The sequence below is a fragment of the Zootoca vivipara genome, chromosome 2, assembly GCF_965207765.1.
Source record: "Zootoca vivipara chromosome 2, rZooViv2.hap1.1, whole genome shotgun sequence".
Classification (NCBI taxonomy): Eukaryota; Metazoa; Chordata; class Lepidosauria; order Squamata; family Lacertidae; genus Zootoca; species Zootoca vivipara.
This window is the reverse complement of record NC_142584.1, coordinates 98,714,885-98,741,189: the sequence shown is the minus strand read 5'-3', so window position 1 is coordinate 98,741,189 and position 26,305 is coordinate 98,714,885. Positions and strand designations below refer to the sequence as shown.

The following is a 26,305-nucleotide window of genomic DNA, read 5'->3' as shown; positions in this document are numbered from 1 at the left end:
TAGAAGGAAATTATACTTTTCAGTTTGTTTTCCTTGCCCCATTTACAAGGAATCAGTTATACATATCTAGAAAAAGAGACACTGCTGAAATCAGGGGGGGGGGACCTTCTCCTTCCAAATAGTGGTAAGCAGCAAGAGAAAGAAAAATGCTCCATTTTGCCTCTTGCAGCGGCAAAATTATGAATTTTCTACCTGAAAAACCATTATATAGACTGTTATATGGATAACTGAGAATCTCATTGCTTGTTTTTTATGGGGTTTTTTACTGCTTCTGTTATAAGCTAACATAGCCATATGATTTTATTTGTTCATATGATGGTTTTATCTTGTAAAGATTAAAGCTCAAAACAATAAAAAGGTAATTAGTTGAGAAAAGCAGTAAGCAGAGTAAACATAAAATAATGTTTTGTATTAACCACAACAAGAAGTACAAACAATGTAAGGACTGCAGTTGCAAGGGCTGTGGTTAAATTAAGCAGGCTTTGTTGAACAATGATCATGAAGGTACTTAATTATGTTTGTGTGCTTCCCTGCCCCTTTTACACTGCAAGTGACTATGAAGCCTGATTGAGATTATGGAAATAAAAAGTATGGGAACACAATATGGCCACCCCATTGGTCATCAAAGGCTTCCATGAGCTTGCAGCTAAGGTTATTGAAGGACCACCAGCTGCTTGACATGTCTACCTGTACTTTAAGCAAAAATACCTTGCTATCTGATGAGGTTGCTGCTGTTTTTTATCAGGGAGGGGACCTTCTCAGTGGCATAACTTCAACTAAGGAATGGCCTTTGGAATGGTTTCTGCCTTTCAATTGGCTTTTTAAATTTTTTGTTACAGTTTAATTGTATTGCAGTTATTTCCTTTACAGTATATGTAAACCAATCCGAGAATTCAGTTCTTCCCTCCACATCCTCTATTGGCAGCTTGTTTCATTGCAGCTTCAAGCTCACTGATCGCTCACAAAGATAACACATATGCCAATCACTAATATTTCTGCCTAGGCATTTCCCCATCTTTTAGATCCCCCCAAAAAACATTTCACTGGTTGTGTGAACAGGATCGGTTCAGTGCTTCAAGAATTCTTGCTTTTTGACCAAGATGCAAGCAAAAGGAATTTTAGTACTTCATGGGTAGGTGCATGATACGAGTGAGACGGCAGAGTACTTCTGTTCAGGGTGCTCTCTTCCAAAACATTTGATTCCATTCCTCCTCCCCTGATTGGGATGTTTTTTGGGGTTTTCAACTCTCCGTTTAAATATTTTGGATTTTTGTAGTTCTTCAAGCTTCGGGGGTTTCCCCAAGCCCACTGACACTTCTGGCGTGCGTGGTTGGTACCATCTTGGCTATACGAATTTGCTATTAGTACGTAGGATTTTAGCCCCATGACTCCTCTGCTTAGCTTTGGAAAGATACTGCACAGATGTAATGGAATGCTTGCTTTGTTTGCCTGTGACTCCTCTTGTCCTTAAGTGTCAGCCAAATAACTTGGTTTGCTTTATCCACGCCATCTCCCTTCCCCACCCACCTCCATTGTCTGCCTTCGGGATACTAGCAAGCCTTTTTTGTTTTGAGGACATGCAGCATAAGAGTTTTCAGAAGGCTGACAAAAAGGAGCTGGAATTAAAGGCTTTCTGCCTGAATATGCCGAGCTTTTACATTAAAAGGATATGATTGCTTTCTGCCCAAACAGTGCATCACGGGTAGAGGATCTGGGGCCAGAGCCTATTTAATTTATTCGTGAATTATCTGGAGTAAGGGGGGGTTAGTGGATAATATTGTATTATTCAGGATGCTGATACTAGATAACTCAGCCTCTGCAAACTGGGCTAATGGGCAACAAATGGCAAAATGAGATTGGGCGTAAACAAGGGCAATGTCATTTTCACTGGGCCAAACAAAAAGAAGAATCCTCACTTAACCTTTGTGCTGAAGGGAATCTGAACTGTCAGTGATTCTCTGTGAAAGATCTTGCGAGGTGGGGGTGGGGGTGAATAGATCACCAAAACATCAATGTGGCTGTGAAAAAGACAAGTTAGTGATCACAAGTGGGGATCTGCAAGAAAATGTTGGAGAGTTTCTTGAATTAATACCTTACAGACCGCCTCTTTCCCTATGAACCATATGGACCCTGAGATCATCTTCTGAGGCCCTTCCTTATGTGCCTTCTCCATGAGAGGTCCAGAGGGTGGCAACACGAGAACAGACCTTTTCTGTAGTGGCTCCCTGCTTGTGGCATTCTCTCCCCAGAGAGATGCGGCTGGCACCTTCATTATACACCTTTAGGCACCAGGTAAAAAACACTCCTCTTTAACCAGGCCTCTGGCTGATTGACATCCAATGCCCTTTTAAAATGTGTTGGGAAGCGGGGATTATTCTTCTTTTTCTTTTTATTACGTATTTTTTGCTTTTATGTTGTAACCGTCCTGAGACCTGCGGGTATAGGGCTGTATACAAACAAACAAACAAACAAACAAACAAAACCTTTCTTAAATTTGGGAGCAGGAAGTCACACAGCCATGGCTGGAAGAACTGGCCCAGTGGTTCCCATGGCAACCAGAAACTGCCCCCTAAGCCTTCCCAAATTATATGAGGATGGGAGACAGAGTGAGGTGGAATGAACCTGTTTCTGTGTAGTTTAGGCTGACCCTAGGAGGCTTCCCCTCTTTGCAGAGCAGGAGAAAACAAAGAAGAGTTTGCCACAGACACTGGTGTAGCTTCATGCTATGCCACCCGGGGCGGAGAGCAGGCGGGGGCAGGACTGGCGCACATTTTGGGGGTGGGGGCGCATTTTGGGGGTGGGGCATATGTTTTGGGGCGGGCCGCGTCACCATGGCGCCCGCAGGATCGCGCGCTGCCCGGGGCGGAGCGCCCCCTACGCCCCTCCACAGAGAGACATTGCTGGCAGCATACTGTTCTGGGCAGCACTCCTGCCATTCTGCACAAAGAGGAGGCCTCCTCCATGCATGGTTGAAGAAAGCAAGGAGCACAGCTAGGTAGGGGCCTGGCAGCTTTTAGTCTGCTACTCTGCGTGGAGAAAAGGGCTTGTCTTGCAAGCGTCACTTAGGCATATCCCGCACTTTCTCTGTTCTGTGTAAATTCAGAACGTTGCAGCTCTCTTAAATTACTGCTTGACTCAATAAAATACACCATTTTACTCCTCAGCCATGCACTGCTGTGGGATATGCAGGTAGCGTCACTAAGGAGAGGTACCTTTTCCCAGCTTCAGTAACTGTGAGCCTTATTGACAAAACTGACCCTCCCCAGCACAATTTATGTCCTAGTGACCTCCATACAACTATGTTTTGAAACTGTAGTTAGTTTAAAAGGGGGGGCAGCCGTGTTGCTGGTGGGTGCCAGATGCCTCAATTCCATCACACTGATTTTGCACAACCTGCCCTGGCTTTCTGTTCTTTTATGGTCACAATTCAGAGTGCTGATGTTAGCCTTTAAAGCCCTCACTAGCTTGGGCTCTGGGTACCATAAAGGCTACTTTCTTCCATAGATTCCTTCCTGCATGTCCTGATCACCATCCCTTGGCTTCATGGGGCATTGCTGATTGCATCCAGGACTGGGGAACTTCCTATGGTGATACCTGACCTGTGGAATGGTTTGCCAAGTGTGGTGCACCAGGCTCCATTACTACGTGGCTTTAGCCACAGAACTAGTAAAATGTGGTTGTTCAGAATGACTTTTTGCCGATGAGATGGTTGGACAGTGTTCTTGAAGCTACGAACATGAGTCTGACCAAACTGCAGGAGGCAGTGGAAGACATGAGTGCCTGGCGTGCTCTGGTCCTTGGGGTCACGAAGAGGCTTCCTCAGTGACAGGTGCATAGGGACCTCTCTTGTGCCACCTACTCAAGAGCAGGAGTGTTATGAGCAGTTTGCATGGGGGACCTGAGCCCTCATCTGCTTTATGTAGATCAGGCTTCCTCAACCTCGGCCCTCCAGATGTTTTGAGACTACAATTCCCATCATCCCTGACCATTGGTCCTGCTAGCTAGGGACCATGGGAGTTGTAGACCAAAAACATCTGGAGGACCGAGGTCGAGGAAGCCTAATGTAGATGATTATTTTGGCCAACCTTATACGGGGCAGGCTTATATCAATAGTATCATCAGTGATTTCATTTTTGAAACTCATTGCAAGATAGTGCTTGTAATTTCCCCTCTAAGGTAAACTGCTCTTTGTACAACACTGTAACTAGAGCTCCCATGAGGGCTGATTTATTTATGATTGTAACAAAACAATTATCCAACCTGCCTGACTTAATTGCTTTTTAATGTCGTAGAATGATGCACCAAGCAGTGCATGCTTTAATCAGCTAATTGAGTGGCCAAACATAAAAAGCACCCAGTTCTTTGAACCAGACCTTTTATTTGCAGCTTGGAGCATGTAAATAGTTCTTCCAATTGAGAGATTAAGGATGAATTTACATGTTTCATTGTCTCTTCTTAGCTCGCCTCACTCTTAAGCAATTTGCTCAACATAACACGCATTGTGGTGTTTCACACACTGGCCACTGCTGCTACATGAGGAGCAGGTATGTGCCCACAACACCTCACTGCAACACAAGCTGTTTTTGCTGAATATCTGAAGGTGCAGACCAGGAACTAAGATGCTGGGCAGGTTCAGATGCCAGAAAGTGGTCACAGATAATTTAGGTCATTGTAAGGTGTGTGTTTTAAGGCCTTACAGTTTTGCCAGGAAACAAGCTGAGTGAGACCCAGTGGCAATATTTAAGTACAGGTTAAAGATACTCATTACAGTAGAACATAGCTGCCAAGTCCCCCGTATTCCCCGGGAAACCCCCGTTTTTCCAACCGTTTCCCGCTGGCAGACCGGATTTTAAAAAACCCCGTAAATCCCCCGGATTCTTACTGGCCCAGGGAGGTTCCTTCTGCGCATGTCTGGAGTCTCTGGACATGCGCAGAAGCGATTTCTGGCGCTGTGGCCATTTTGGAAATGGGCAGAGCATGCGTAGAAGCAACTCCCGGTGCTGCTCTGCCCAGTTCCAAAATGGCCGCAGCGCGACTTCTGGTGCCGATCCCGGATTTTTCAATCTGGTAGTTGGCACCTATGCAGTAGGACCCGGTTAATAACTTGCATTCTAGACCAACTACATGTGTATTCAATCAGGTAAGGTGAAATTCATTTTTATGGCTGCCTGCTAAAAGCTCCCTAAAGCAGTACATTAAAAAGTTAACCACAATAAAATACATATTGCAAAACATATTGCAGAATGTAATAGACATACCAGATGGAGATTCTGGTGGTGGGCCAACTACAGTTCCAACAGGCACAACTTGATCAACTGCAAGAAAAGCTGATTCTCGGACCCTGAAGCTGCAGGAGTGACCTTAAGGAAGGTCTGCAACCCCCATCCCCAGCACTGCTTGGGTTGGGCTGTGTCCACACCATACATTTAAAGTACACATGCACACTGCAAGAATCCTGTACACTGTAGTTTGTTAAGACTGCAGGGGATTTTAGCTCTATGATGTGTCAACTATAGTCCCCAAATTTCTTTAGGCGGTGTTTTAAATGTATGGTATGTATGCAGGCTTGGCCTATGCATACAATACTCTGAAATATGTTTCTGTAAAGCAGTGTTACCATTTTATTAGTTTTCTTTTTCATTTAAAGTTTGCTTATTGCTTTCTGTTGCCTTGTTGCAGAAATCCATACTTCCCAAGCATATATTTTGAATTTGTTGTTGTTCTTCAGACAGTCCTAGAGGTGTCATGAAAAGCAGGCATACTCTGTCAATACATTTTCTACAGGCATATGAACAATCCACACAGTCTGTGGAAAGAACCAACCTGATACTAGGTGAAAACTTATTGTGAGATGGGGAACAGCATTGAGATGGCCGTCCGTTTTGTAAGTTCAAGTTCTCATGCGTGAAATGGCAGCACTTTCAGAACTTTAGGTTTCTGGAGCCTCCAGCAAACGGGATCTTTAATAAGGGACCCAGAAATGTTATGACAGCACATATAACAATGCCCAGGTATCGTCCCAAGTTGCAGACCCAATTTGACAGACATGGGACCTGGAATAAGCTCACACTGGGCTTTGTGTGTTGGTTTCTTTTGGTAGCCCACAAATACATCTCAGGGCATCTGCCATCAAAGGTACTTTCTTCCTCTTCTGCCGTTACCACCGGCTCAACTTAGATCCAAGTGCTTCAAAACATCATTAAAGGCAGATCTGCACCATACATTTAAAATACAGCCAATGCACATTTAGAGCGCATGACTTCCCCCAAAGATTCCTGGGGGCTGTAGTTTCTACTCGCAAAGCTACGATTCCCAGCACCTTTAACAAAGCACTGCTTTTCGTGTATGTTTGTGATGGAGAAGAAGCCCTTGGAATCAGTGGTGGAGTTAGCTGCATGGGTGCCCCAAGCAGCGGCCATGCTGTGCACCCAAGTTGTGGGGGGGGCAGCACGATCCGCCGCACATGGCAGTACCTTGAGCCGCGGCGCACGGGGGTGGTGGGGCAAGCCCCCCACAGTGTGCCTTTTTCACACACACCCAGGGCAGATTGCCCCCACTGCACCCCCCTTCCTATGCCCCTGCTTTTCATTAGCTCCAGTTGGCTCTCCAGAAAATGTGTCTGTGTCAGACTCCACCCTTTTTATTTATTAAATTTATATACCACCCTTCGTCCAAGGTTCATAGGGCAGCTAAAAGTATAAAAACACAAAAATACACAGCATAACAACAAACAAGACAATAATCCCCCACCATGGAACCCATGTTGGTGATGGACACTAAAAGCACTGCCTGGATTGTCCACTTACAGGCACCAGGCCCATCTAATTTTCTGGCCTGCCTTTTCTTCTTCTTTGGAGATCACTCGTAGCCGAGTAAGATTGCCTTCCATGAACACGGTCTTAACAGTGAGTCCATAAGTGACTGTGGAGGCCAATTCTGGATCCACACGTCCTTCCACAGTGGCGACATAGGTTTCCGGGTGGGAGTTGATCATGGTGAGGGTTTGCCAAATGTGCCTTCCTCTTACCACTTTTCTCCTTTTCATGCTGAGTTTGAACATCTTCAAAGTCCATTACCCTTTTGGTAAAGGCTGTTCTCTAGTTGGAGCGCTCGCAAGCCAGTCTTTCCCATTATCAGTGCTTATGTTACATTTTTTTTTAAAGATTTGCCTTGAGAGCGTCTTTAAACCTCTTTTGCTGTCCACCAGTATTACGCTTCCCATTTTTAAGTTCGGAATAGAGCTCTGGCCTACAACTACATACCTAGCACAGGCTTTTATTACATGTATCAGTGGAGAGGAGGCAAGGAGTGTCTCAGAGAGCAGTTTATTTTTTGCAATAGAGATGTGATGAGGGCAACATTTGTACTATTACAGACACATAATTACTGAGGAGCAGAACCAACATTTGCATAATGCAGTAGCCTCTGACTTTGCTTGTTATATAAGCTATCATTTGCATGCTCAGTTAAGTGAGCCATCCTCTCTACCCTGACAATCTTGATCCTACTTCCAGTGGACACAGGTGGGCAGTCAAATGTTTTGGAAAGTAATTGGTTGCATTGCGCTTTCCCCGAATTAAACAGCTTCCCTAGCTCTAGTTGCCATAGCAAAGAAGTTGAGTGTTCCCTTGATGCGAGCAATAATTATGGTGATTATGGAATGATTCCCCCCCTCCCCTCTTGTTTTGGAGCAGCTATTGCAAGTGGTTATATTCCGGTCCAAAGTACAATGTGAATGACACATTAATTGTGTTTGAAGAGAAGAGGAGGCTGCTCTTTTGCTAGGGAAATGACTGTGAAACAAAGCCCCAGAGGTGAAACAAAGAACCAATGTAATAGTTCAGTGGCAGCAAAAATAAATGCGCCGTGAGAAGGGCACACAGAAAGGACTTTAGTGCCAGTGAAATGTATTCAGTTTGGCCCAGGTGATTGATAAGCATCTGCTGTGCTGTCAAGGGTCCCCACCTCTGTGCCAGGGGTGACCTAGTGTTGGCAACACTTAAACTCTGCACCCCCGAAGGCTCCAGTTTCCAGACATACTTCACCAAGCTCACACTTAGATGTCATTCCTAATGAGACCCTCAAGGCAGCCAACAACCATCACAGAAACGTAGCAACAGACCAAGTAACAAGCAAGTTTCTGCTGAAGTGGACTCCAGTCTACAAAAGCTTGTGCCATGTTTAATGTTTTGTGTCAGTTCACTGTTGGAGGCAGTATGCCACTGAATACCAGTGCTGTGAGCAGGGCCGGTGCTAGGGTTTTTTGTGCCCTAGGCGAGATCACCTTCTGGCGCCCCCCCGGCCAATCATATATCAAACACAGGGTGCCAGCCCCGCAGGGGTGCCCCAGCGCAGCCGGGGCCTCGCGGAGCCCCCCCAGCCCCATTCAAGGAGGCGGAGCGCGGAGGAGGAGCTGGCCGCCAAGGCAGTGAGCTCAGGAGACCCGGAAGGCATGACCCTCCCCAGGGCGGCTGCTCCAGCGCCGTGCCCCTCATCCCCTGCTCGCTCTCCCGCCGTGGCCCTGCGAGCACCTGTTGCAGCACAGAGCTTCTGGGCGCCACAGCAGGCGCTCTCCTGCCTGCCTGCAGCCCCGGCGGCGAGTTGTCGTGCACTTGCTCGCCGTGCTGGCGGAGAGGGAAGGCGCTGCCAGAGCCCTCGCTCTCCCTTCTGGGCAGGGCGGGCGGCAGGCAGTGGGGGCCAGGCTGGCCAGCGTCCCCTCCATGTTGGTGCTCTAGGCGATGGCCTAGCTTGCCTTAATGGTAGTGCCAGCCCTGGCTGTGAGCTCGGGTCCTGTTTGCAGCTTCCCATAGGAATCTGGGTGGCCACGGTGAGAATGCTAGTGAGGATGCTAGACCAGACAAGCCTTTGTCCTGCTGCAGATGCTGGTCTTCCCTACAACCCGATATGCAGTTTTTGTGCTAAGTCCAAAGAAGGGCATTTACCTTCAGAATGTCAAACGAGAAAGAAAGCAGGACTACTACATGTATTTTGAATGGAATACGACACTGGATGCAGAATTCCTGTTCCATCGCAGCAATGTGAGGCACTGCTAAGCAGGGTCAGAATGAAGCAAGGAAGCATGGTGGTAAGGTTGTGTGAGCAGCTATGATGAGCACATATGAGTAAGCCCTCGTACCCGCTGCTGCCAACCTGGCACTTCCCCTGTTGTGTATTGAGTCAAAGGATTTTATACTGTATCTGTATTACTATTGTATGTATTTGCCTTAGGGTAAAGTAACTGTCTTTTGGTTCCAGGAGGTACAGCTACTATTGGTTCATTTAAGCTGCTGTATTTGGATCCTCTGTCTTATTGGTTTCCTCCAAAAGGCAGCACTGTGATTGCCTGATATTGTTCCCTCCAAAATGTATCACTTTCTAGCTAGTCCTCTGTCCCTATAAATGTAGCTTTCCTCTCCTCAGAGCTCAGTCTTGTTTGCTTTAATAAAGAAGTGTTACTAGAGAACTGTCTCCAGCATATTATGTCAAGAGAGCTGAAATCACGAACCCCACATAATAATAATAATAATAATAATAATAATAATAATAATAATAATATGGCTGGGTTTCCCCAGCCACTTTGGGCGGCCTCCAACAGAAAAATAAACTAAAATAAAATAATCGATTAAACATTAAAAGCCTCCCTAAACAGGGCTGCCTTCAGATGTCCTCTAAAAGTCTGGTAGTTATTTTTCTTTTTGACATCTGGTGGGAGGGCGTTCCACAGGGCGGGTGCCACTACTGAGAAGGCCCTCTGCCTGGTTCCCATCCCCCATCCTTACAATTATGCTGCCTAACTTCTTCCTGGTCCAAACGATCAGCAACAGGACTTATTCAGCTGAAAAAAAAATAAAAAAGCATCATTTGCATAATTTATACAGGTTGCAGAATTCAGCTTTTCAGGGCACATAATTTTGTTTTTTTTATTGTAGCCAACTGTACACACATCCCTGGCAGAGTTTAAACAATTCAACAGCAGCAAAGATGTTTCGGCATCCCTTCCAACTGCAGTGCTATAATAATCCCTTGGCCCTGGCAACCAGTAAAAATAGGAGTTTAGAATCTTTTGACTCCCCTCTTCATTTGACACATACATTATTTGTTTATTATTTATTGAATTTGTCAGTCACTTTATCTTGCCCAGGGCAACCCAAAGCAGCTTAGAGCTAACCAGACAGACAGAGACACACATCCTAATACATTAAAATCAAGAGGAAAACGAAATACATTAAAAACATCCCATCCACAGATAGGTAAAACCCAAGGCCTGGTTATAGAGGAAAGTTTTTGCCTGGCACCTAAAGATATATAATGACAGCACCAGGTGAGCCTCCTATATATGCCTCTACCTGAAGGACAGCACCTTGATTAGAGAAAGAACTGAATTGAACTGGAGGCAGTGCCGGATTTACGTATAGGCCAGGCATCCCCAAACTGCGGCCCTTCAGATGTTTTGGCCTACAACTCCCATGATCCCTAGCTAGCAGGACCAGTGGTCGGGGAAGATGGGAATTGTAGTCCAAAACATCTGGGGGGCCAAAGTTTGGGGGTGCCTGGTATAGGCTAAACAAGCTATAGCTTATGGCCCCACCCTTTGGGGGGCCCCAAAAAAATTTTAAGGGGGAAAAACTAGATGTACATTTCCAAAATATAAGATAAAAAACAAATAAAATAAAACCTACATACAGCAACAGTGTTTTGTTTTGTGTAGGCTCCTATGATGTAAGTAGTGGGCCCCCGCCTGCTAGCCTGCTCCCTAAAATATCACTAGTTAGATACCTATTAGGTTGCTGACCCCTGTTCTTGTTGCTAAGCTGATTTCTCTCATCTTTTTATTCATGATTTGCTTGTAGTTTTCATCTCTGGCCGCTAGAGAGCAACCATGGCTCAGTGTTACTGTCTTTGCTAAAAGAGCATGAAAGTAGTTTGATACAGTATTCAGCTACTCAGGAAGGGCGGTGATTTTAGTGAAAGAGCATTGGGTACAGGGTGCATTCTTCAGCTATTGACATTGTAATATCTGATCCATTGGAAGCAGCTACTCCTGTGTTGATTGGTAACAGGCTGCTGTTTTCAGTTCATCCAGTAACAAATGTGGCCATTCAGTGCTAGGTAAAACCCCGTTACATTTGATCATAATGGGCTAGACGGTCAGATGAAAAGTGAATATAGTCAGGCCTTGGAGAAATAACTCTTCAAAAAAAATTCCATTAGGCGGCAACTTGGGGTTTTTGATTGACAGATCCTTTTATGAAGCTAATATTGTAAGTTTAGCTATGAGTAAAATAATGATCCTTGTGTGGGAAGCAGGATAAGGAAGGCAATTAGTCGTTTAATAACAGCTTTCTGCTGGCTGAATAGTAGCTGAAAACTTAAAGTACAGTTGATGGTAATCAGCTGATTTTTTTTTAAAAAAAACTCCTAAATAAAAACAACAGCAGCAAAAATCTTGCTCCTTCCTACCTTTCAGTGTTTTCTGTTTTTGCATGATTGGTGATGCATTTTAACTGCCCTGTATTTGAGAGAGAGAGAGGAAAGGAGGTTGTTTCTGGAAGTGAGCGAAGAACAGAATAGTGGGCATGGATGAACAGAGCAATGTTAACATCATAGCTGCCAAGTTTTCCCTTTTCTCGTGAGGAAGCCTATTCAACATAATGGGAAATCCCTTAAAAAAAGGGATAACTTGGCAGCTATGGTTAACATGATGCGAGAAATGCTGTCATGAACTGGGGAGTAAACTGCTTGGCACAACAGAAGTTGAAAGGTTCTCCAAGGTTCATGGAGAGAAGATGTATGGATACTTAGTCTGGCCTCCTTAAAAATATATATGGAAAAAGATTCTTCTCATGATTTCCCTAGTCATTTCCCCCTGTTCTTCCTATGTGTGAAAAATGTCTGGATATGCATATGGGCTGGCCGACCCATAATGCAAGATGAGACAACTGCCTCAGGTGGCAGATTTCATTATAGCAGCAGATCTTGATCTCAATCTTTCTTCCTGTCTTGTTCCTGAAGTATATCTTCCCTGGCAGGGAGGGGAGCACCATTTTGGGGTCCACTAGAGGTGCCAAGGTGTCTTGGAATGGTCCCTCTAAGGCTGATTTGCTTCAATGGCCTTCTTTTCTCTTTTAAGGAGTCGTCCTTATTCTTTAAGGATTCGATTCTATTGCATATGTTGTACTCCTGTTTTATTTGTTCTAGCCAGGGGCATGGCTAGATTCCGTGGTACCTCGGTTTAAGTACACAATTGGTTCCGGAAGTCTGTACTTAACCTGAAGCGTATTTAACCTGAAGCGAACTTTCCCATTGAAAATAATGGAAAGTGGATTAATCCGTTCCAGATGGTCCGCAGAGTACTTAATCTGAAGCGTACTTAACCTGAAGCGAACTTTCCCATTGAAAGTAATGGAAAGTGGATTAATCCGTTCCAGACGGTCTGCGGAGTACTTAAACTGAACCGTCCTTAACATGAAGCGAACTTTCCCATTGAAAGTAATGGAAAGTGGATTAATCCGTTCCAGACGGTCTGCGGAGTACTTAAACTGAAGCGTACTTAACCTGAAGCGAACTTTCCCATTGAAAGTAATAGAAAGTGGATTAATCCATTCCAGACGGGTCCGCGGAGTACTCAACCTGAAGCGTACTTAACCCGAAGTATGAGTGTAATTGGTTCTGGAAGTCCGTACTTAACCTGAAGCGAACTTTCCCATTGAAAGTAATGGAAAGGGGATTAATCCGTTCCAGACGGGTCCGCGGAGTACTCAACCTGAACATAGCTGCCAAGTCTCCCATTTTTCGTGGGAAACCCCTGTATTTTGTTATCGTTTCCCGCTGTTATCCCGAATTTATTATATCCCGTAAATATCCCGTAAAGCTCCTGCCGGCGGCCATGTCCCGGCTCCCGACTGTGCATGTCTGGACATGTGTAGAAGCTACTTCCGGTGCCACTCTGCCCATGTCTGGGCACCGGGCAGCACCAGCACCAGAAGTCGCTTCTACGCATGTCTGCACATGCGCAAAAGCGACTTCTGGTGCCACGCCGTCGCTGATCCCGGATTTTTCAATCTGGGAGTTGGAGGGTATGAACCTGAAGCGTACTTAACCTGAAGTATGAGTGTAATTGGTTCTGGAAGTCCGTACTTAACCTGAAGCATACTTAACCTGAAGCGAACTTTCCCATTGAAAGTAATGGAAAGTGGATTAATCCGTTCCAGATGGGTCCGCGGAGTACTTAAACTGAAAGTACTCAAACTGAAGCATACTTAAACCGAGGTATGACTGTACTTAAAAGAGAAACAACTTTGCATATAATGTATATGTAATAGTTACCTCTGGGCAAATTAAGGTGGCAAGTGGGCTTGGGGTTGTTCTGATTTCTTTAAAAGTCAGGAGACTGTTACATGCATCTGCCATGTAACATCTAGTTTGCCTGGGATTTTACAGGGTTTGTGCTTCCTTACAATGTTCTGTTTCTGTAAATAAAATGAGCGGGGAGGGGGGATGCCAGTTGCCTGCTCACATGGACGCCTTGAAATTTGAAATATTTATTGAGTCATGTAGCACTGGCTTGTAAAATTTTGAGGCCAGCTTCTAGAAACATGAAATACTTTTCTAGCCTTGAATACAATCCTAAAAGAAGGCACTTTCCACTCTTTGCAGAACACCGCTGCTGTTGCTGCCCTTAGAAGGCAAGAGCCAGAGCATGTATTTATCTTTCTAGGCTTTGCTCAAATCCTTATAAAATTTGCCAGGAAAACTGGAAGTGACTTATGACATGATTGTGACTGCTGAAAGCATCCCAACTACATGAAGCAGAAGAACAAGAGGTTTGGGGATTTGCTGCTGCACTGTGCATTGGGTTCATAGTCTTTTTCTTTCCCACGCCAAATGATTCTGCTGTAAATCAGAAATGATTCTGCTGTAAATCTTAAAGATCCAGTCTGCAAAAACTTTCTTACTAAGAACTGTATTTTATATATATATAGATGCCAGGAGGGTGTCTTTGTTTACATTTGGCATGCCAAAAATCCCTCTCTGAAACCAGCTTACATAATAATGTTTCAGCCCTGGTTTACTTATTAGCATTGCAAACTGCAGCAGTAAGTCATGGATTGATGCACGCTCTGTGACATTTGCATTTAGAAATGAAAAGGCAAGTGTTCATTAAGTAGTGTGCCATTTCCAAAAGGAAAGGGTGGGGGGAATACTTCCAGTTGTATTTTAGGCTGTGTGTGTGTGTGTGTGTGTGTGTGTGTGAGAGAGAGAGAGAGAGAGAGAGAGAGAGAGAGAGAGAGAGAGAGAGAGTGTAGAACGTTCCCCAGATACTTTTTGCCACAAGGGTTATTAGCAAATGCACACACTGCCATCTTATTATTTTAGTTGCTGTGGCTAAGACATCAGCCTATTATAGCGTCCTGAAAATGCCTTTAGCCTTGTAAATATTAGAAAAAGAGTCTGAATATAAACCACAATAGTTCTGATGGCGCCTGGGAATTAAATTGCATAGTTCTAGAAAGCTCTAAATTGCAAGTATTCAAACATAGGCCTGATGACACTTATATGTGTTATGCAGTGCTGCTGTTTTTTTAAAAAAATGTTTCTCTAAATGGTAGGGGTGAGGTATTTCTGAGAGTGCTGACCATTCCTATAATTCAGGTGGGGTTTGAATGTGTTCTGTGGGCTGAAGCAGCTATCCTCAACACTAGAACCTTCTGTGAAGGACAAGACCAGGACTGTCTGTCAATGTTTTTAGCTTTTGTTTTGTTTTGTTTTGTTTTGTTTTATAGTGGCTTTAATTTTTTAACATATTTTTAGGTCGGCTTGAGTTTACTTTTCATAAAAAAGTGACTAAATGCAATTAAGAATAATAAATAACATTTGCCCATCTATCATTCTGTTGTGTGTACTGCTTAGAAAGGTTTGGGATTAAGTGGAGTTTAAATCTTCCAAAAGCTATAAATCACAACCAGCACACAAGAGACACCTGCAGCCCTTTGCTTCCATACCATGCAATTGTACTCACACTCCTGTAGGAACTCCCTCCCTAGAAAAGCCAGACTGGCTCCCTCCTTGTTGTCCTTCTGCTGGCATACTTTCTTTTTCTTTTTTTTAATATAATTTTTATTAGATTTTAACAAGAAATACAGGAAAAAAGAAAAAAGTACAGAAAAGAAAAATACAACAATCAAAAAACAAAACAAAAACAAAAACAGATTCAGGCTTCCTCATTTCCCCTTCTTGAGTTCTTATTGTTAAAAATAGTTCTCGCATTTTCCCATTCTAACTTCACATTCTTTTTTCTAAGTTTCAACTTTTTCATTGCTATTATCCATTCTCCTTATACTTTGACCTCTTTTCTCTTAACATCCTCTCTCCAAAATTATTATTATCTAATCCCTAATCTCTTTCCCTTACCCAAAAATATATAAGATTCGCATCCAAATTTATTACCCATTTACTTCCACCCACACAACAAAGTTCCCGCCCCCCCTTCCCTGAAATCGAAGTCTCCAGATGTATCAGCCAGGTTCTTCATACAATCCTTAATACATTCCGAGATCAGACCATATTATTTCAGACAATACCAGATAATCCAGAACCCCTCAACCCACCCCTAGTCTGTCCCATACCAACTTTTGCCGAACTCTTGCCCCCCTCTTCTGTAATCCCATCACTTTATATCTTTGCACCTTTTCATCATCTTTCTGCCCCCCAACTGTTTGCATCCTCCCCTCTCTCACCGGGGCGCTGATTTTCCCAGCCTCTTTTTTGGGGTGCTTTTTTGCTTTTACCCTCTCCTGTTTCACTTCTCTCACCAGTGAAACAGTGTTTTCTCCTACTTTTCCTCCCTGTTCCACCCCTCCCACCAGTAGAACAGTGTTCTTTTCAGGAAATAAATCCATTGGTTCAGCATATTGTCTTTCAATATTATCTTTCTCCTCTTCTAGGTTTTTTATATGCGTCACTCCAGCACAGTCCTGGTCTTCCAATCTTTTTTCTTCTCCCTTCTCCTGATCTTCTATTTCTGTTGGTTCCTGTGTTTTAAAGTCAGAAACAAATGTCTCGACAGTCTCTTCTCTCAGGAAATTTACATCAAGCTTGGAGATACTCACTTGCTTAGTAAGATCCAAAATTGTTGCCAATATTAAGTCCCACTGTGTGACTTCCTGTCCACTCTCTGGAACCTTCTCTCCTAGTCCTTTGTCTAAAACCTCCTCCATCTTTGTGCAGACAGGCAGTGGAGTTGATGTTTTGGTCCAATATAAATGAAAAGTGAACAAACAAGCAAAAAGCCAGGAATCTAGTCCCACTTGGTCAAAATCTCTCTCTTTACTCCTTCTTTTCCTCAGAGTCAATACTGAGCAGCCTCAAGGCAAAACAAGTCCTCTTTCACTGTTTACAGCTCTCAGTCTCTCACATTCAACCAGACACATTCCTTTGTATTGTGACGTCATTCAGCAGACTGGCTGATCTTTCCTTTGACCCGACTCCAGGCTCGCAGGGGTTTTTTCTCATACTAGATCTCAGTCTTTTGCAGAGATAAATACACCGCTTACTTTTTCCTTTACTCTGCCTCAGGAAAAAGTTCTTTTTACAGCATTTCTGGGTTTTCTAGCTTGCTGCAATCTTTAGTTACTCAATCGGGGGGAGATGACTTCCCTTTTTAATCTCCGCCTCCCACTGCCAAATTCTTGTTCCAAATTGATTGATTTCAACTTACTTCGTCCAGATCGTAACTTTTTCAGGAAGAATCCACCGCCTGCAGGTTGGAGGCTCGGAGCTTCGCTTCTTGGAGGTAACGATGGTATGCCTAAAATGGCTCCCGCGACTGCCACTCGGCTGGCTCTCAGGAGCTCTTGCGGGCTTCCTGGGCAGCTGAGGAGTCGCTTCTGGAGCTCTGCCAGGCAAAATTTGCCCCCTGGACGCTCAACCAGGGGTATTTACGGGGATCCGTGTGCCCCCGCGGATTCCCCCCCCCCTCCGCGATGCTGCTGGCATACTTTCTTGTTCCAACAGGGAACTGGCTGCTTTTAATGAAAGGGCTGGTGCCATGCTCTTCTTATTGTAATTATTTGTATGGTTTTATTAAATTATAATAAATTTTAACAATGTTTAATTGTTCTTCATTAATTCTTTTTCTATGTTTTTAGTGGTTATTTTTATCTTTAAGCTGCTGCAATTATTATTATTTTATTTATCATTATTTATGAAATTTACATGCTGCCCTTCGTCCAAAGATCAAAGGGCGGTATACAGTATAAAGTTATTGGGCTCCTGACCCCCACCAGTCCCAGCCAGGGCAGACAATGATCAAGGATGATGGAAGTTGCAGTCCGAAACATCTGGAAAACCTATTCCCACCATCCTTGATGTCCCTGTCAGGAGAAAAGACAATGCATAAATAAAAGTATAATAGAAATATAGTAATATTTACAACTAGTTTAGCAAATGATAACCATATTACCTCTTTAAGTAGTGGTCAGATTCCTCTTGGCACAATCTCTTGAATTCCAGAAGGCTTTCTTGTGTGGAGGAGAGGTCCAATTAAGTGACTTTAAATTTCTCTTTTGATCTTTGCTTCAATCCAAAAATTCTTGCCGTGTGAGCAAGAAGCCCTTGCAGTCCTGGGCCAAAGTGCAACGCCATGACCACCTGTGTTCTCAAGCTGCTCCTGAGGGTCTCCTGACCCTTTAGAGCCAGGGTGAGATCTTTTGGGATCTTTGGATCCAAATTCTGTGAAACTCAATGAGAGATGTAGGGTTTAAATAACAGTGACAGGAGGACGCAGATCATTCCCGATTCAATTACAATGGGATTTTGTCAATGGTAAGTTTGGGATTTTTCCTCCATGTTTCTCAATCACCTTTTCACACTGTGTTGGATACGCCTGTTGGTCAGTCTTGCACGTTGTTGTTCTACTTGTTCTTGCTGCATGTCATTGTGAGATGGGTCTGGAATGTTGACTGAAGTGCCTCCTGTGTATCATCCAGTGTAAAACACATTCATTCACCAGGCAGCTGTGATTAAGGCAAATTCAGAATGAATTTGTGAAAGTTTCTTTCTTCCCTGTGTAATCTGTATTTCTCTTTATTTTGCAGAGCTGACAAAAGAGGACGAGAAAAAAGGAATGGCCGAGCCTTGAAATTTCCCCCAGGAATAGGAGATTAGAGAGATATGTGTCTTACCGTAGGTCTTATTCTTTGGAAGTCCAATACAGTTCACCATATAAGTATCCCCATACTATGCTTAGGATATTCGGTTCATTGTTAGACATGGCAGCTTATTATTAATGTTCCTGCAAGTCGCCCCAGTGTCCAAACGGAAATGCAGATTCCATGGACTCTAAAAAAAAGTGAGGCACTGCTAGAGCTTTCAGCACGAGCTCATCACCATTTCCTTTTTTCATACCAGTCGTAGTGTGCTTTTATACACTGGAGTGGCATCAAAACAATCCTATGTTGTATTAAAATACAACACAGAAGAGGTTTATGAATTATGTAAAGCTATGCCCAGGCTGAAGTAACTTGCTGTTAGGTTTAGTGCAAGACTAGAGTATTTCACCCAGCTTTCTTCAGCATTTCATGAGGATAGAAGAAGAGGAGGAGGAGGAGGAGGAGTTTGGATTTGATATCCCATTTTATCACTACCCTAAGGAGTCTCAAAGCGGCTAACAATCTCCCTTCCCTTCCTCCCCCACAACAAACACTCTGTGGGGTGAGTGAGGCTGAGAGACTTCAGAGAAGTGTGACTGGCCCAAGGTCACCCAGCAGCTGCATGTGGAGGAGCAGGGAAGCGAACCCAGTTCACCAGATTACGAGTCCACTGCTCTTAACCACTACACCACGCTGGCTGGATTGGAGTGAAAATGCTCCCCCAAAGTTTGATTTATCTCCGGGGGGCAAAATTCTAAGACATTTCACGACCAAGATGGAAGTCTTCTTAAATGGCCAAAGATTTCACACACACAAACATTATTTTTTTTAAAGAAAAGTGTATTGCTACCCTCATTAAATTCTGTTAAAGGGATATTGTTGGGCTCCTGCAGTCAGCCATGTAGCTGCTTAAACAGCAACAGGGCTTTTTAAAAATAATATTAAAAGGGGGGAAGCAATGTCCTTGACCACTTTGTATTAAGGTAAAAAATGTAAACACTCTCAAAAGCTCTTAACATTGCCCCCCACCCCAAGAAAAACCCTCCCTGAGTCTCTCCCTTCTCCCTTTTGTGAATGGTCCTGCAGAAGTGAGGGTGCGATATACAGCCTGACTTTAGTTGGCTTATTGGTATTGGGACCATTTCTATGTCGTCAAATTCTTTAAAATTACTGTTCACACAAAGAGACATTAGGATGTCATGGACACCATCGATAAAACTTCCCCAGGCAAAGACGTGGGCACAGTAACAAATACAGCCGTGTTGCAGAAGCAGTGATGTGTCTCTTTCTAAAAAGCAGAAAGACCACTTCGTTTTGGCCATCAAGGGATTTCAGCGGGAGAACCTGGAGTTCCTGATCACAGAATTTGCACCCTCCTGCCCCCCATTTCAGAATTCTAACACTCACTTCTGTGTTGTCATTGCTAGCACTCTAGACCAGAAGTGAGAGGCCAAGTTCTTCTCTCTGTTATGCTGATTCAACGCCATTAGGTTCGGGAGGGTTGCAAACATAGCCCAATGACTCCCTTGGGTTTGGCCCTCTCCTGATTAATTTTTAAAATGCATGACGTGCATTAAGTTTATTTTGAGATTGTGCTTGTTTTCCTCTGGCTTTGATGTAAAACAGAACTGCACAGTGATCTGTCCTCGGTTATTATAATAATAATAAAAATGTTTCACTGCAATGTTGTACCTTGTTTTCATGAGCATGGTTTAGTGGTCATAGAAATGAATTATAAGGTGGTGACGGCGGCAGCAGCAACAGTGGAATAAAGGGAGAAACAACCGGTGAACTGATCTGATGTTGATTCAGTAAAATCAAACAGTTTTGCAAATAGTGAGCCGTCACAGGAACCCGACCACTTTCAGGAGATAATCTTGCCATGCATTTCTTCTGGACTGGCACACAGCCACTTTCACAAAGTAAGAGAAGGCGTTTTTGAGAATTAAAAGCTTGCTGAAATGTAAGTGGCAGCTCAGTCTTCAGGTTAAACGAGCCACAGCCATGCTGACTGACCCTCCCCATTACTCCAAGTTGCAGACTAAGAAACCAGGGCGGGTGCAGAGAGCAGAGTCCACACAGAGGACGTCAACGCCATAATCAAAGTCATACCCATTTCTCCTGCTACAAATTCCTCAATTCTTGGTACTTTGCAAAGATCCCAAACCAGGATCAGAGAAATGCATTGCCAGATGCCCCTAAGGTGGAGCAGGATAGTTTTTGTTCATTTTTTCTTGTTAAAAGATAAAATTATTTAATTTTCTGCTCCGCCTTGGGACATCTGGCATTGCGTTTCTTTGAGTGTGATTGAGATGAGTGTGTTTAAAAGCATTGTCAGGAAGTAAAACTGTTTTCGCTCCAGGGGCTGGTTCGCACTCATCTCAATTACAGTGGAACCTCAGTTTATGAACACCTCGGTTTATGAATTTTCGGTTTATGAACGCCACGGACCCATCTGGAACGGATTAATTCACTTTCCATTACTTTTAATGGGAAAGTTCGCTTCAGTTTATGAACGCTTCAGTTTATGAACAGACTTCCGGAACCAATTACACCCATGTTTCAGTTTATGAACGCTTCAGTTTAAGTACTCCGCGGACCCGTCTGGAACGGATTAATCCACTTTCCATTACTTTCAATGGGAAAGTTCGCTTCAGTTTATGAACGGTTACTCCACGGACCGTCTGGAACAGATTAATCCACTTTCCATTACTTTCAATGGGAAAGTTCGCTTCAGTTTATGCACAGACTTCCGGAACCAATTGTGTTCATAAACCGAGGTACCACTGTATCTATACAGGCCAGCAAGAAGTATAATCAAAGGTTCAAGGACATCTACAAGCCAGGTAAAAAAGCACTCAAGATACAAAGGAGGACAAGGAGTGGGGACTGGGGAGAGTCCAGAGGGCCAGATAGAGTGCCGCATTTGGCCCACCGGCCCAAGGTCCCACATCCCTGCTAAAAGCTACCAGTTAAGATATGAGTTGTCATAGAATTGTAAAATTGTAAGAGATCCCCCATGGGTCATCTAGTCCAAACCCCTGTGGTGCAGGAATCTCAGTTAAAGCATATATGACGGATGCTGAAACACTCACAGCTTGTTTAAAATAGATGATAGTTGTGCAATGGATCAAACCTCAGCTTTCAGGATTATCTTTGCAAATGGTTCATGGACAGCCAATTTAAGTAAAATATTTGTGCTGTTCTGAAAAGAATTCCCGTAAGTACCAAGTGTAGCATCAAAACTAATGGCTTTTTCGCACATTATACTGCAACCAAAGCCAATTCTAGCTCGCTGGATCATGCACCTTCGTAAGATGTATTTGCAAGCATGTTTGCATCCATGTGTTATGTTTTCAGGTGTATATTTAAGACAAGATAAGTGTTTATCTAAAAATGCAATGTGTGAAGAATTACCATTACCAGTAAACGTGTATTGGAACTACAGGAGTTTAACTGGAGTACAATTCCTCCACACACACACCGCCCTCATATATCAACATTTTTTTTCTTGTGGTTGTCTGAAAAGTGGAGGTTCAAATTTGTAGCATACTCCTTCACATCACCCTCTTATTACCACAGTGCTTGCATATATTTTGGGAGCACAACAGTGGAAAAATCACATTGCTCCATTCTCTCCATGCACAGCCTCTTCATTGATTGATAACTGGGTGTCTGGTTGTAGCGTTGTGTCATTGAGGACACTCGTTGAATGCAGGGGTGATGGAATAGCACTTAGAAGCTGTACAATAAGCAAAGAACATGCAACAACATGACCAGATATGACTTAGGTTTCTCTGTATATTGCAATCTCCATATTGCAATTGCACCCAACCACACAGCCTTGAGCTACCCATGAATCCACATGACATAGCTAACACGAATATATATGTTCACGGTTTGCATTCAGAACATAAATAATAATCTACTGCTCCACCCAAAAGTATGAGTAAATAGCTAGCAATGGCTACAAGCCATGAGATGGCTGTGCTCTGCCTCCACAGTCAAATATAGTATCTTTCTGAATACCTGTTGATGAAAACAGCAGGAGGGGAGAATGTTCTTGTGCTAAGATCCTGCCTGCAGGTTTTCCATGAGCATTTGGTGGCCACTGTGAGAACAGGATGCTGAACTAGGCAGCCCATTGGCCTGATCCAGCAGGCTCTTCTTACATCCGTAAGATTGAAACGTATCCTTTCTTTGCTATCCTAATTGTAACAATGATGGTGCTAATTTAGGTGGCTGCGGAATGGAACACAAATTCATGTCGGGCAATCCAGCCGGGTAATGATTTGTGGAAAGGGGGGAATTGATTCAGGATGATCTCTGGGTAGGGTTAATCTGAAGAACTGGGTGGCAGAAACTGAGAGTGGCAGGGAGAGAAGATAAAGGTAAAGGACCCCTGGACAGTTAAGTCCAGTCAAAGGCAACAATGGGGTGAGGCACTCATCTCGCTTTCAGACCAAGGGAGCTGGCGTTTGTCCACAGACAACTTTTCTGGGCCATGTAGCCAGCATGACTAAACCACTTTTGGTGCAACGGGACACCGTGATGAGTGCCAGAGCGCACAGAAACGTCATTTACCTCCCCGCCGCAGTGGTACTTATTTATCTACTTGCACTAGTGTGCTTTCGAACTGATAGGTTGGCAGAAGCTGGGACATAGCAACGGTAGATCACGCGGATTTGAACCCGCCATCAGCTTTGGCCCCTCTCACACACCACCAGCAGGTGGGTGCTAGCAGATTAACCCCGAGGGAGTTCAACCTTTGACAGACAGATGGCTCCCACCCCCTATATGCTAAACTATATTGTTGTAATACTGTAAAGAAGATGTGTAGAGCATGCTTATTGACTCAGAGCTGAATACCTGGGTTTCCAATGGAAGTTACTCCCAGGTAAATGCATAGATAACCTAAAGGAGTAAACAGTTTTAGGCAGCGGACCTTTGTACACTTGCGTACTTGGACGTATGTTCAACTGATGACACTCAGATTTAAAGGTACTTCCACTCTGCTACCTGTCCTTCCCAGGTTGATTTGGCACATTCTATAGAATGTGATAAAGCTTGGGGAAATCTCTTGAAATTCATTATGTCGAAGTTCCTGCACTTCCTTCGGGACCAGCAGTGCTGCTGGTAGCAAGATGACTTCTGCCTCTTGCCTCTTTACCTGCATGTGCAATAAAGCACCCGTGTTTTAATGCCCTGTACATAGTAGGTCGGCAGTTCGAATCCCCGCGACGGGGTGAGCTCCCGTTGCTCGGTCCCAGCTCCTGCCAACCTAGCAGTTCGAAAGCACCTCAAAGTGCAAGCAGATAAATAAGTATCACTACAGCGGGAAGGTAAACGGCGTTTCTGTGTGCTGCTCTTGGTTTGCCAGAAGCGGCTTAGTCATGCTGGCCACATGACCCAGAAGCTGTACGCTGGCTCCCTCGGCCAATAATGCGAGATGAGCGCCGCAACCCCAGAGTTGGTCATGACTGGACCTAATGGTCAGGGGTCCCTTTACCTTTACATAGTAGCCAAAGTAAGCTGCTGGGGCAACTATGGATGTGCTAACATGCAATTTAAAGCCAGGAGGGGGAGAGATTTTCCACACCCATTACCCATGGAGTCCTATGTGATTTGCATCTTGTGCTTTTGGGGTCAATAGCAAAAAGCAGGTATTGTTCATACTTCACTACAGCATGATTGACCTAAATCCAGTGCTTTTTTCCCCTGTGGGTACGCAGAGGTACGCACACCTCTAAACATTTTGTGAATCTTTGTACTTTTGTCCATTTACTGTATTTATTTTTCCTGGTTTGAACAATCAAATGGCGGTTTTCTTGAGTCAAAATGAGAGTACTCTAAACATTTTTAAAGGAAAATAGAAAAAAAATTCCTTCAGTAGCACCTTAAAGACCAACTAAGTTTTTATTTTGGTATGAGCTTTCGTGTGCATGCACACTTCTTCAGATACTTCAGATAAAAACTTGGTTGGTCTTTAAGGTGCTACTGAAGGAATTTTTTTTCTATTTTGCTTCAACTCAGACCAACACGGCTACCTACCTGTAACATTTTTAAAGGGAAAAAAGGCACTGCCTAAATCTATTGGCAAAGGGTTGTTGTGAGGATTAAATAAGGAAAAGGAGAAACATCTGGGCCACTTTGAGCTCACTGGAGAAAAACGTAGGGTGTAAATGTGATAAATAAGCAATAAGTCATCTTTAGGTGGCGGTTGTGGTGTTTGCAGGACTTTTGCGTTTTGTGTCTCTGGTTTGTTTGTTTTTGCCAGTCCTGGCTGTTGCGCATTCAAAGTGCCCCCTTACCCGTATTCGCTCCACAATTTCTTCTCAAATGAACAAGGACGTGAATGAATAATGTTCAGGCTTATTTAGCACAAGCCCTGGACCCAGTTCCCCACAATGACATTTCCCACAAAGCAAAGTTAGTGCGTTCACAGGTCTGAGCAATGAGCTGTGCAGCTCTGTGGCACTTCCTAGACAAGAGCTGAGCACTTGCTACAAAAGCAGCCGGGTCCCTTCTCGCACCAAGGGAGAAAGTAGCATTAGATTCCTGTCCTTAGACTGTGTGTAGTCATTCTCTAATAACATGAGACCATTTCTCCACCGTTCCCACCTCCCTCTAGCAAATAAGGCTCTAGCTGCTGCCTGATTGGTATATCATCTCACTTTCCCTGAGCATTGATTTTTTTTCTTCTTCTTGCTTGCTTTTTATTTGCTTCATAAAAACAGGGACAGGAGCTACTGCTGGCTACTGAGGAGCTTTTGGGGTGCCTCTATTTTTAGCATGAGCCAATTTTTGTCTTCTTTCAGATGAGGGAAGTTGGATTATAAAACCTTTTGTAAATGTGTATGGTGATATTTGCTCCGGTAAGTTAACAACAACTGTAACCAGTCAATGTTCTTTTTCCTCTAGGGGAACTCTTATTTTAAAATCCAAAGCTACCTTTGTTACACTGATCTGTGTGCATCTGTGTCTCTCTGTCTTAGCAACTGCACCCTAATCTTAGGTGATTTTGTTTCTGTGGGTTTCCTTGACGTTTATTAAGAATACTGCTTTTGGGGGGTAGAGAGAGAGAACTGTTTTAGTGAACTTATTCTGCACTTCAGGAAGCTGTAGCGATGTGTGCATAAACAAAAAAAAAATGCAGAATTTATTATAAAATTATCGTTGAATCTTTGGTCTGTACTGCCCAGGTGTTTTCAGAATATTTTACTTTTTCTTCTTCTTTTTCTTAAAGTAATGCAGTTTTTTGAACAAAGGAATGCAATATATTGAAAAAATATATCAAAATTAAGGAAAGGCTGCACGGTGTCATACTGTAATTTGATGCAGATGTTTGCTGCCATTGGATAGTATTATGCAAAACAAAGTAGTTAAGTGATGGTATCACAGCAGCTGACCATTTCTCACAATGCAGATCAACAGCACCTTTGGAGATGTTATTAATCTGATACAATCTATGCAGGATTCCTTCTGTAAAGCAGAGATTTTTTGTGGATTAAATATTTCACTGTGTTTTGTTTTGTTTTTGTATACTACTACCTTTTCATTGAAAACATTCTTTATTCTATGTAGTCACAGGATATACCATTTATTTTGATATGCAGCATTGTAATACTGTGTACATTTATGACACAGTACAGTAACTCTGTAGCTAAGGAAAACAAGCGGTGTGTAAGTGGTTAAGGAGAATTTCTGCGTTTCTAAGCTTTTGTGAGCATTGTAGTTTGTAGCTCCTCCTGGAAAGAATGGCTTTTGATGCCAAGTGTTTGAAAAGTACAAGAAAAGTCCATTAATTGTTCTACTGCTTGGCACTGTTAACAATCACTGTTAACATATATGAACAGAGATTTCCTTGTTGCCTTTCAGCACTTGACTAATCCACAAACCTGCACCCTGACACATTTGCTATCATGGTATCAGTCAAATGGCATTGTCCAAAGTATGGAAGATGAGACTGATTTAAATGGAAAATCAGAAAGAAAACAATAGCAGAACTGTGGCTTTCAGGGGGAGTTTAAAACCTTCTGTTCCAAATTTCATGGGGAGCAACTTTAGAATGGGGATTAAATTGAAGCTGTCTCATTGTAGATTCCCCCTCCCGCCAAAAATCTCCCAAAGTCCTTTGATTCTCACCTGCTTCAGCC

At 43.5% G+C, this 26,305-nt stretch overlaps 1 protein-coding gene across 2 annotated transcripts in view; it reads left to right on the top strand.

The window, feature by feature from the left end:
* The window catches only part of SYNPR (synaptoporin), a 152,826-nt gene that overhangs the window by 68,322 nt on the left and 58,199 nt on the right, over positions 1-26,305 (top strand). The window contains exon 3 of one of the 2 annotated variants that reach the window (XM_088663320.1): positions 18,096-18,183. The exons of the other annotated variant lie outside the window; for it this stretch is intronic. Coding sequence (XP_088519446.1) covers positions 18,172-18,183 — 12 coding nt within the window. The 5' untranslated portion in view covers positions 18,096-18,171. The remainder of the gene's footprint in view (positions 1-18,095; positions 18,184-26,305) is intronic. 2 annotated transcript variants of the gene reach the window in all.